This window comes from Lolium perenne, chromosome 4 (assembly GCF_019359855.2).
Source record: "Lolium perenne isolate Kyuss_39 chromosome 4, Kyuss_2.0, whole genome shotgun sequence".
Taxonomy (NCBI): Eukaryota; Viridiplantae; Streptophyta; class Magnoliopsida; order Poales; family Poaceae; genus Lolium; species Lolium perenne.
In genome coordinates this window covers 23,545,760-23,558,133 of record NC_067247.2, presented here as the reverse complement: position 1 = coordinate 23,558,133, position 12,374 = coordinate 23,545,760, and the positions used below count along the sequence as shown (strand labels likewise).

Genomic DNA, 12,374 nt, shown 5'->3' with positions numbered 1-12,374 from the left:
ACCTAAACAAACAAAAAAGAGAAGTGAGAGAGGCTCTTCTTCAAATGTTTCCAAGTAAGGCTCCATGACGAGATGGGTACCCTGTACATTTCTTTCAGCGGCATTGGGATGTGTGTGGGACTGTGGGGGTGAAGTGACATCGGTGGTACTACGGATGTTGAGAGGGGAGGATGACCCTACAGATATTAACAACACGTTTATTGTGTTATAATCCCCAAAGTTGCAAATCCAGAGGAATTGGGACTGTTCCGACCTATAAGCCTACGTGACGTTTTATACAAGATTGCATCTAAGGTGGCAGCGAACAGACTTAAGGTTTACTTACCAGAGATTATCTCAGAAGATCGAGCATTCGGCTTTTGTACCGGGACGATTGATCGCAGACAATATTATTTCAGCTTTTGAATGTTTGCACTTCATGAGGCGCAGGAGAGCAAAAAGTCTGAGGTGTGGTGCATTGAAACTGGACATGAAAAAAGCCTATGACCGAGTAGAGTGGGACTACCTACGCGCTATCGTGATTCGGCTAGGCGTTCATCTTTTATGGTTGGAGATGGTTATGCGGTTGGTTTCGACTATCTCCTCCTCAGTTTTGTTTAATGGTGGACATCTCGAGAGTTTCACGCCTTCGACAGGTATTCGCCAAGGTGATCCTATCTCCCCCTATTTGCTTCTGTTGGCAGCAGTGGGCCTTTCGTGCTTTTTAAATTCAAGAATTCAGTCATCAATCTTAAGTGGAATTAAGGTGGCACCATCTTCTCTGATGGTTAGCCATTTACTCTTCGTAGATGATAGCCTGCTGTTTTTCAGAGCCAAAGGGAGAGTGCACAGGAGGTGAATGAAGTATTGCAACTTTACTGCAGTGCGTCTGGTTAGCAAGTCAATATGGAGAAGTCATCAATCCATTTTGCTAAAGGTTGCCAGGAGAGGGTACGGCAAGACACCATGGATGTACTTGATGTGCATAATTTATCTTTGAGTGAGAAATATTTGAGGATACCGTCACACGTGGAGTCCTCGGTGAATGGTGCGATTAAGTACCTAAGAGACCGAGTTTGGAAGAGAGTACAGGGCTGGTTGGAACTCTTGTTATCAGCAGCAGGCAAGGAGGTGCTTATTAAATCCGTTGTCCAAGCAATACCTACTTTCTCTATGTCCTGCTTTAGATTACCAATGGGGATGTGTCAACATATAAACGGCATGCTGAGGAGCTTTTAGTGGGGGAGCAAAGAGGGGAAACGGAAAACGTGTTGGGTGGCTTGGGAGGATATGACAAAACCAAAGTACATGGGAGGTCTAGGGTTTCGAGACATCGAACTCTTTAACCTTGCACCCCTAGCCAGGTAAGCATGGAGGATCATACATGAACCATCTTCATTAAGTGCACGAATCCTCAAGGCTGTGTACTTCCTGAATGGTGAGTTTCTGGAGGCGGATGTGGGTGCTTCACCATCACGGATATGGCGAGCTATAATTGATGGGAGGGATGTGGTCAAGCAAGGGTTGATTAAAAGAATAGGGACGGGAGAGGAGACAGATATATGGAACACAATTTGGCTTCCGAGGGATGGTCTTCTTCGACTGATTGCTTGTTTGTCAAATGATGATCAACCACAGTTGGTCTGTGAACTTATCGATCCGTGCACGGCTACATGGGATATGGAGAAGATCCAAGGGGCTTTTCTGCCAATGGATGTTGATATCATTAGAAATATACCATTGAGCACGAGGAGACAAAATGACTTCTGGGCGTGGCATTATGACAATAAAGATATTTCCACAGTACGTTCAGCTTATCGCATGTTAGTTCAAACAAAGGAGAGACAGACTGCATGGTTAGAGGAGAGTTCAGCTTCAAATGTTAAAGAGCACGAAAACAGTTGGACATGTCTCTTGGAAGTTCAGGTTCCGACAAAGTTGAGAGTTTTTCTACGGAGACTTGCACGACAGTCTCTACCAACGGGTGACGCGCTTCATCATCGGAATATGGCGACACGGAGTGTTTGTGCGATCTGTGGTAGCCAAGACTCATGGCGGCATTCGCTTGTTGAGTGCCATCATGTCATAAGTGTTTGGGCCCTTGCACCGGAGGAGGTTAATGATTTCGTCTTCAATCTCCAGTATCCGCATGCGCGTGCCTGGCTAGCAACGATTATCAAGGAGTTATCACATGGAGAGGCGACTAGGGTCGTTGTGACATTGTGGGCTTCGTGGCATGCTGGAAGGAAAATTATACATGAAGATTTGTATCAGAGCCCGCTTTCAACAAATTGTTTAATTGAGAGATTCTTATCAGATTTGCAGCTGCTTGATCCCTGCCAAGGAGAGTGCGGCGACGAATTTGATCCCAAGGCTGAGTTGGATTCCACCGCCGGAGGGGATGGTTAAGGTCAATATAAATGCAGTGTTATCAAAGAATTCTTCAAGAGCATCGATCACAGCAGTGGTGAGAAGCTCAGCTGGTGATTTCATGGGCGCCTCATCGGTTGTGATCAAGGGTATGAATGATCCAGAAACTATGGAGGCAATGGCATGTAGGGAGGTTGTGATCAAGGGTATGAATGATCCAGAAACTATGGAGGCAATGGCATGTAGGGAAGGGATGGCTTTGGCATCCGACCTACTGCTATATCGCTTTAGAGTTGTGTCGGGTTGTATTAATGTGATTCAGAGCATTGAAGGAGAAGGAAGGGGGCCGGACGGCCACATAGTCCGAGAACTCAAGGCAAGGAAGACGGATTTCCAGATGGTTCAGTTCATCCATGAGGGAAGATCGTCGAACATCGACGCACACTCCCTAGCTAGATCCTCAATCTATCTAGAGGTCGGCAAGCATGTGTGGTTTCAAACTCCACCTAAGGGTGTTTGTATACAAAACATTATATGAATAAATGGGTGTGAGTTTTCACAAAAAAAATATTGATTTTGTGTAAACTCAGCAAATCATTCAATTCTATGGCTTGTACATCCAAACAGTAATTGGAATTTGATTTCAACAGAAAATTCCAAACACACCCAAACAATAGCATTCAAATTGTAAGGCATTTCATTCCATCTTGGATTTGGTACTTCCAGTCAAATTCAATTCTAGACTCAGTTTTGTGCATCCAAACACGGCGTCACGGAAAAAGAAACTCCACCCCCTCAGAATAAGCTCGGCATCGTGTGAAGGTCTCATGAACTATCCATGGCTTCATCGGACTTGCACGAGCCCCCTAGAAAAATTATCCCCACAAAACCTCAGTACCAAAAAAAAAAAAATACAATAAAACGTTTAAGAGGAAACAAAGATGAGTACAGGGGAGGCTCTGAGGTAGAGCAGGAGCCACAACAGCTCAGGGCCTACAAGACCATGCCGCCACAGGCCGGCGAGCAATGGCACACACAGCACCACCACGCCACTCTTAAACCGCACAAAAAAAAAGTTTAATACCAAACCAGACCTGAGTGGAGACGGGCAGAGAGGTTGGCTGAGTTCAATGGGATTTCAGAAATAGGCAGGACAGGGCGGCGAAACACAGCCGAGAGGGCCCAAGCCACGTACCTCTTCTGCCAACTACAGCCAAGTGGTTCACATGATGCTAACTAGTTTATTCTAGTTGTGCAAGTGAATTAATTCCAGCTTCCTCAAGTCAAGAGTCACAATGGAAACACTTGGCAGGTGTAAGCAGTGCAGGAAGAACTAAAAAAACAGTACAAATGGCGGCGAAAACTGGCCGATATCCATAACAAAAGTTCAAATAATCAATACTTGCAACATGCATGGAGGATGGTCGCAGGACCTAACATTACACCCTGCCACAGAAGGTCTCTGATGGTTGGATAAATTAATAAATATCGCTAGCCAGGAAACACCTTATTGTCTCGTTGTCAAATGAACATGGGAAGCCAATGGAATGGTATAAAGAAGAAAGAAAACTCTATGGGACATCATCAAAAAGCACATCGTTTGTAAATGGTACAAGTATATGAGATCGCTGCCTGTATGTGGTATTGGGAGGAAGAAGCCGGGGCTCTATCACGAGTCGGAATCATCAGGTGGGGTTCCGACAAGCCAGCCCCACACGCCTCCGGAGCCCTGCTTCTGCTTCGCGTCCAATGCTGCCTGCTCAGAGGCGGCTTTCTGCCTTCGAAGCAGCTCCACCTCCCTTTCCAATGCATCCAGGCTCTGGAGCTTTTGTCGTAGCTCCGCAACATCCACCTAGGGGGCCATTTATAATACGAAGTAGCATCAGAATGTATTATTTAACAGGAAATATACCAAAGGGTACTGCAGACATGTTCTAGCACTCTGGTTCACATGAAATATACCCATGTTCTAGCACTATGGTTCACAAAATAATATATGGCATATTTATTTAGGACACAAGCACACCCCAAAACCTCATGTCCGGAGAGAGTAAAGTCATCATATCCCATGCCCTCTACTTGAACAAGTGCTTAGACTTACAGAGTATCTGTTTTTGTCTGGGATCCTAATTCCAGTAGGTAGTGCTGGTAGTCGCATAAAGGTAGCCATTCTGTAAAGTCGCACGATGTAAGATAAAAGTGTACCTCAAGTTTGAAGCATCTTGACTGCTCAGCAGCAAGTTGGCCACGGACTGCTTGAAGTTCCTACACAGTTTAACTCAGAAAAATAAGGATCCATATGTCTGACAAAAAATACAATTTCTACAGAAGTGATTTAGGTTTCTTTTCATTGCACGTTTGTACTCAGTATGTAGTGCCACATCACTATTTGTGACGCCATCTTAGTTCTCGGTTGGTGAACTAGTACAATGTCTCTTCGTGTGCCTACTTGCGAAATAGTGATGTGGTACCACACAGACACATTATTATACATGAAAAGCTTAGCATATTATACGATGTTATTCATAAGTACAGCACTCAGGAGTCAGGCGCTGGGTGGTAAAGCCATTTATAAATCGACTGAAAATATAAATATTATACAATAACCTCGTTAATTTGCAAGAGAATGTCTGTTAGATGGTTGAAAGACTACCCAGGACAAAAGGACACGAGAAATAGAGCAACTGGAAGATAGAAAAGAAGACTCACCTTTGTCAGCTCGGTATTTCTGGCCTCTGCTTCAGTTATCTCTTCTTTAAGCTGTACAGTTTGCAGTCCTTCCCTGTTAAGTGTTGCTTCTAGTTCCTCTTTCTCAGCTTTAAGAGCTGCCAGAAGTTGTTCGTTTGCTTCATCGCTTCTGTTTTTCTGAAACTCAGGCACAACGCAATAATATAGAAAGTCAGTTTTGAGTATATATTCCAATTAATTGAATGCATCATTATCAACATGTCACTGCCATAAGGAACTTCGTATCAAATAATGTTGTATGAGTACGTCTAGTTAAAAAAAAAATTGCACAAACCACATTTCTACATAAATCCAGATTCAAAGAACACTTTCTGTTGCATTCAAGTTATTAGGTCAACATAGAACAGCTCCAGTTAGTTCTATATTTGAAAGCAAGACATTACCGAATCAGCATTATCCACGGCAATCTCCCGGATCTTCCCATCTTGAGAAATTTCAACCTCAGGTTCCAGAACCCTAGATGTACTATCTGAGATGGGCTGGTCTTTAGTGCTTGACTGCAAATCTAACTTTACGCTAAGTTTAAAAGCATACACCTGTCCAGCAGAGGAAAAAAATTGAAAATTTGGAAGCAATTTGCAGGTAAAGAGATGACACAAAAAAAAGCCAGTTACCTCATTGCTGTACCGTCCGTTGTATCCTCCAAAAGAAATGAGATAATCTTCTCCACTATAATTGCTGTACAATAATGTCATGCCCTAAAAAATAATAGGGTGTGAAACATTACCAACCAAAAGAAAATCATTTCAACATTAACATATTGCTCAACAGTAATACCTCACTGGCAAGAGGAACACGTCCTTCTACGGTGCTAACAACTGACCATGCCAGAGTTGACATGTTAAGCACAAGTGTTTCAGAGACACCTGTAAAGAAAATGCATATGAGCTCACTAAATGCTAACACAGCTCAAAATAAACTGCAGGTGTACTTTCAGTTGATGGCCTGTAAGATGTTGTCTAACTGCAACAGAAGTACTGACTTAACAAGAACCTCATGTAAACAAAGATGAGTGATACATTAGCTACTTATCACAAGTCACTTGTATTAGCAAAGGTGTGTTTTATCTTAATTCTCTTAAAGAAAATAATACTCCCTCCATTCACTAATGTAAGACCTTTTAGCTTTTTGTAGATTCACTCATTTTGGTCCGTATCTAGTGTATTTTTAGTGTGTAGATTCACTCATTTTGGTCCGTACCTAGTCCACTTTGAAATGTTCAAACATTCTTACATTAGTGAACAGAGGGAGTAAAATAATACAATTCTCATTTGAAGATTACAAGTACTTGAACCACTGTTTTTGTGGATTTCAATAAAATTGATACTTTCTGAGATTGTGGCATTGTGATCACTCCACATGGACCAAAATGCAAGCCAGATTCTAAATTCAGCTGCTGGGTTAGTGTTCAGGTGCATAAGAAATTTCCCTGATTCTGTTATTCAGGGAAGGTTTAAGGAAATTGCACCTTTCCAAACTCTTCACAGCACATCCAGTTAGCACTCACCAAATTAAATTGGACAATTTATCTCGGGGAGTAGAAATCAACAAGTAATATGAACATACAAATATATAATGAAAGCCATAAACAGATACATCTTGATATCATAGGTCAGAAGAGTCAGAATGTACTTAAGACCAGGCGCCTAAAAACCTACCGCTTTTGTTATTGCCACCACCAACAATGTACCAATTCTCCCCAACAGTTGCCCCTGCATGGCCTGCTCGTGGGCTTGGAATCAGACCCTGCTGCTTGGGTCTTGACCATTCCATCTATAATTCCAACATTAGAACTTAAAATCACAGGTAATTAATTAAACTTAGTTCCATCAAGAAATTTGTTCTTACTGTTTCCAAATCAAGGACATGTAAGTCATTAAAACATGTCGCATGAGATCCCCCACCAAAAATTAAAAGATAGCGGCCAGCATGGCAAGCAGCAGCATGATCTGATCTAGGAGCAGGAGGGGTGCCTCTAAAACAAAAGGCAAATATCAGAATGGATTGAATCCATTAATACGGTAATGTCAAGTTCGGCATCAAAAACAAGATTTAAATTGCACTCAATATCTCATCCCTGTTCTCACTTCTCATTTCATTTCACTCTTTCAATAAATTTAGTTCCACTGATCACATCTAATTAAGAAAAACTTAACAAAGTACTCCCTCCGATCCATAATACGTGTCGCTGATTTAGTACAAAGTTGTATTAAAGCAACGACACTTATTATGGAACAGAGGGAGTAGTAATAATCTAAATAAGCTAAGCACATCAGTTCAGAACTATATAATCTGAAGAGTTATGTACTTGAAAAGCTTTTAAGCTAAGTTCGTGGAGCAGCTCACTAGGAAAAGGAGCTTCCAACACAATAATAACTGGTGAAAGGCAACACACACACACACGAGCTATGTTTGGACATACACATGCCGATTAAATTTAGTAGCTCTTAGCAGTAATTCAGATGCAACGAAGCTAACAGTGTTTTTTCACAAGATGAACAGTACATATCAGAATAATTGCACATGAGATCTATATAAAGATTCCAGTACTCACATTGCATCAACATCATCCCATGTCATGGTTTCAAGATCAAGAATGTGCAAATCATTCAGAAGACCTCGTTTTGCATCTTCGCCACCAAACACGACTAGAGTCCTTCCAACAAGAGTCACTGACTGACCTCCACGAGAAACCTGCAGCGGATAGAATTTACATAATAAATATACCTTACATTTTAATAATTACTCAGTTCAGTATTTGGCAAGATTTTGCATCATTAGTTCATTTAAGGGTGTTTGTGACTCAAAAATGGTGTCTGTGTCATCTCAGCATGCACCAGTGAATTATCTCAAGAATAAAGTTAGACATGGACATGAACTTGTATTACACTTAGAATTTTGGTGCAAGAGATAAGATGCCCTCAAGTGTGATCGTAGTACAGATAACACTGACAAAAAACTTTTGCATAAGCTATTGATGGGGTGTGTTTGAATCCCTAGCTGCCCATGCTAAAGAGCCAATTCGCCTTGCCTTTGAGGGCAAGTTTTTTTTGGGGGTTACTAGCAATCTAGCCAAGCAAAGCAAGCTTCTCTGATGTTACCAAATAGCCGCCCTTGCCTAGCAACTAGCATGGTTACGAGAGCGCTAGCTTCAGAACCAAACGCAGCCTTAGTCACCCTTAATTTTTTCCTGATAACTACTCCATGCGCATAAGTTTAAGGCCTTATTTTAGGCATAGCATACTGTGCTAAACTAAAATTAAACTCTCAGATAATATAAAGTGCTACCTCCGTTCCCTAATATAAGACACTTTCGCAAAGCTAATTTAGCTTGCCAAAACGTCTTATATTAGGGAACAGAGGTTGTACTCCCTCCGTTCTTAATTAATTGACGCGGGGTCACGCCAGAAGTAAACAATGGCTAGGCACACTGCGCGTCGATTAATTCAGACCAGAGGTAGTACATGCTAACAGAGGAAACAATTAAGACAGATACTTATCAAAGAAGAGCAAAAAAATAAACGAAGAGGTCATTATCATAACAATTGATCACATATACTACAAGAGAGCTATGTGTTGAAGAAAATTATTACCGGTGGTTTTCCGTAAGTCCTAACAATTGACCAGGTACAAGTATGTGGATCAAATTCCTTCACTAGCATAAAAACATCAGAAGCACAATAACAACATCAACAAAAAATCACGGATATTAGAGACAGCGCTAATCTGACTGAAAAGTGGGTTTTAGCAAACCTGTAATGCTGTCAGATGGATCTTTTGTATGCCCAGCAACAGAGAAGAATTTGTTACCGCATGATATCTACAAAGTGGTAGTGCAGGATTACCATCTGATGAAAGATAATGATTAGCAACAGTTTTTAACTAATTGTGTAAAATTTACCAAAGAATGGCCAGCACATGGAGAGACTTGTGCTGTTTTAGCTGAATCGGACATTCCTTCTTGCAATTTGGCATCAATCTTGGACCAAGTCAAACTCTTCAGATCCAAAACCTGCGGTGGGAACAAGTTGTGGTAGAGAAAAACAAGCACTACATCAGTGTTACTTAATGCAGTGGTTGGCTCAAATGGGAACTATTTGAATTGATGCAATTGGCTCCTCCTCCATACCACTCTTAAACTACTCCAACTATTACATAAATAACTTGGACCTCTCAAAGTCACCTAGTTGATTCAACACTGGCAAGTCCCAATGCAGGAACTACCAACATCATGAATGACCAAAGAACTTGGTATGTTTAGTTTGCAGTCTATTTCAGGCAAAAATTGCCTTTATCCCTATGCATTTTGACAACATACTCAATTCGGCCATAATAACAATCTAAGAGCCTAGCTGCAATCTTTGCATTAAGAAGCACATACATGACTGAAATTGTTACAGGACATGCTTCAACATCACACTAATATTACAAAAAAAAAATCAGGCTTAGGTATTATTAATTTAAAAATGAATTTTTAATCTGGGTAGTGTGTACAGATAAAAACAATTCGTTAAGGATGATTTAGTGACAAATAGTGGAACAACATTTGCGGCCTCATATGCCTCCATGTTCAAGCCAACAATAAAGTAGGACTCATAAATATAGCATGCTGCACAATCACATTTAGCTTCACAAACCTGAAGGTCACTAAGATAACGCCCATTGTGGTTTCCACCAAATATATACATTTTGTCTTGCAGTATAGTTGCTCCATGCTGCAGCATCAAAATTCACATCAATGCTTCAAAGGTAAATAAGGTAAACAGAAAGGAAAATCGGGTTATAGACCTACAAGTTACGAAACAGGAAAGGCAAGGAAACATATGGCACACCTCATAACGGGGTTTCGGACGCTGGCCGCTAACAGATAATGCTGTCCATTCTTCGTGAGCACTGACGGTACTAAGACCTTCCAGAATAACAACTTTGTCCTGTGTCTCCATCGAACTTCCGTTTTCAGAAATGGTTTTTGGCTCTGGAATTGATGATGTTCCATTTGCCGAAGCTGGTACAGTGTTTGTCTCTTCCTTCGGTTTCTTTACAATGAAATAGAGATAAATCAATTGATAAATCAATTTATTCAAGGAAAGTGAATTCTGAATGCTCAGGTAAACAACAGAGAAGCAATATAATTTGGCAGGTATAGTGTAATACTGTAATGTGACTCACATGCATTTCAATGTCTACAACAGGCTGAGGGTTGAACTCAGGGACCCTCGAGTACCATCCAGGATCTTCCTCCTGCCACCACACCAATGTGTCAATACAACATTACTGCAGACCCACACACACTGAAAGAACAACCTGTAATAATTAGTTATACCTCCAATATTTTGACAAAGAGACGCATTGCCTCCGTGGACGGCATGTTTCCGAGCCCATGCCAGCTGAAAACACAAGCAGTGTAAGCGAACGGCGCCGATTCAAATGACATGCACGGTAATTGCTAAACTGGTGTTTGTTGTGTATTTTTCCCGTTCCAGACTTCCAGCACGTATCTAGGACTAACGGATCCAAACATCCCCACTAACAAGGAGTTAAGGTATCTGTGACAGCAAATTCACATTCTAACTCGTTCACTTTCTAAAATGTGACTCTGCAGCGACATTACGTTCTAGTACTGGCACGAGCAAGGGACTGACACTGCGGAGGAGAGTAGAGCCACGCTGCGGTGTTTTGCCTATGTCTGTCTACTCAGATTTCATGTTCGGAGGAAGCACTATATTATCTATGTTGATCAAACCGAGGCTCGCACACAGGATAAAATACTGACAATCTGGAGAACTCGGGGCGGGATTAGAAGGTTGGAACGATAGGGATCGGGTGGAGGCGGGGAATTACGAACCTGGTCCATTTGCTCTGCTCCACGGGGCTCCACGCCCTGGGCTTGGGCACGTTGCAGGGCCCCGCCGTGGCCTGAAAATGAAAAAACCCGGCATCACTAAACAAGGATTCCGGTAGCCAACAACGCACGCAAAGGGAGACTCCACGGGGAGGGAGGGCCTGGATCGGGGCGCGCGCGTGGGTGACCTGCTGGTGGAGGCCGTAGAGGAGGAGGGCGACGTCGTTCTGGAAGCGGGAGACGGCCGCGGAGGGGGAGGCGGCGCCGAAGCCGGCGTAGGCCGCGGCGGCGTAGAAGCGGTCCGGGTAGGCGATGCTGCCGGGGCTCGCCATGGCCCTGGATCTCGCCGGGATCTCCCGCACCGGCGCCGCGCGTGGCTGGGTCGAGGCAGGTGGCTGCTAGGGTTCGGTCCGGGGCGGCTGCTCCGCTTCGTCTTCTTCTTCGTCGTCGTCGTCCTCCGGGCTCCGAGGGGTGGGGGAAATGGGAGATCTGATGGAGCGAGACGGCGCGTCCGTTGGGCGCTCGCTTCGTTGGCGCCTTGGCGGTGGATCCTCGAGGTGGAGGTGGAGCCGTGCAGGGGAGGGGGCGGCCACGTGTCGGTGACACGTAGGTCGAGTGACGTGGTGGTGCGAGTACAGCTGGGCATGGGCACCCTGGCCCGGACCGCCCGAAAATCCCGGGCCAGGCTCGGGCCTTCATTTTTGTGTGTTTTAGCCTGGTCGGGCCGGGCCGGGCTTTTTTGCTCGTTCGGGCTGGGTTCGGGCTCAAATTATAGGCCTGACAGTTGGGTCGGGTTCGGGCCTGACTTTTTACCATCGGGCTTTTTTAAACCCAGCCCGAATCCCAGCCTGGCCCGAACTTTGCCCAGGTGTAATACAAAGGAGGTCGTCGCTTCGCCAAAACAGTAGTACTACGTTAGAGCACCTCCAGCCGTCTCCCCCCGACGAGGCCCCGAGCACCCTTCTTTTCATCCGGACGGTGATATTCGGCCCAGTGGCGCTCCTGGTTGCGTGTTTTCTCTTGGAAAAGTCCCTTAATCCATCCGGAGAGCCCAGGCCATTCCCGGCCTCCCCGAAACGCACTCGAGAGTCCGGACGAAACAAATACGCGCGAAACGTCGAGCAAGCCCATGGGGGCGGCCAAAGAAAGGCTAGTTTCCTCCATTTTTTCGTTCTCCCTCCAAAATGTGCCGCATATCCCCATTCTCTCCGCCGAATTTCGGAATAGCTACCGCCATTCCCTACAGTTGCAGCTCCTCCTTGATACGTCTCAAACGTATCTATAATTTCTGATGTTCCACTAGTTTATGACAATACTCATATGTTTTATATACACTTTATAATGATTTTATGCATTTTCCGGAACTAACCTATTAACCAGATGCCGAAGTGTCAGTTCCTGTTTTCTGCTGTTTTTGGTTCCAGAAAGGTTGTTC

General features: G+C 43.7%; 1 protein-coding gene across 1 annotated transcript; it reads right to left on the bottom strand.

The window, feature by feature from the left end:
* Positions 1 to 3,700: 3,700 nt before the first annotated feature.
* LOC127291917 (acyl-CoA-binding domain-containing protein 6) lies at positions 3,701 to 11,478 on the bottom strand. The gene is made up of 18 exons (XM_051321233.2): positions 11,128 to 11,478; positions 10,943 to 11,013; positions 10,421 to 10,484; positions 10,267 to 10,338; positions 9,930 to 10,133; positions 9,735 to 9,812; positions 8,999 to 9,109; positions 8,851 to 8,917; positions 8,691 to 8,752; positions 7,652 to 7,791; positions 6,946 to 7,072; positions 6,756 to 6,870; positions 5,875 to 5,963; positions 5,712 to 5,795; positions 5,481 to 5,633; positions 5,059 to 5,214; positions 4,555 to 4,614; positions 3,701 to 4,201 (listed from the first exon to the last, which is right to left on the bottom strand). The coding sequence occupies exons 1-18, from the start codon at positions 11,269 to 11,271 to the stop codon at positions 4,019 to 4,021; spliced, it is 1,980 nt and encodes a 659-aa protein (XP_051177193.1). The 5' UTR covers positions 11,272 to 11,478; the 3' UTR covers positions 3,701 to 4,018.
* Positions 11,479 to 12,374: the final 896 nt, after the last annotated feature.

What these genes read in the sequence shown, in the direction of transcription:
- LOC127291917 (XM_051321233.2), bottom strand. Translation starts at nt 11,271, where the DNA reads ATGGCGAGCCCCGGCAGCATCGCCTACCCGGACCGCTTCTACGCCGCC. An exon ending in GTTATCTTAGTGACCTTCAG is followed by an intron (nt 9,110 to 9,734) that starts GTTTGTGAAGCT and finishes TTCCCACCGCAG; the next exon opens with GTTTTGGATCTGAAGAGTTT. An exon ending in TCCATCTGACAGCATTACAG is followed by an intron (nt 8,753 to 8,850) that starts GTTTGCTAAAAC and finishes TTTTTATGCTAG; the next exon opens with TGAAGGAATTTGATCCACAT.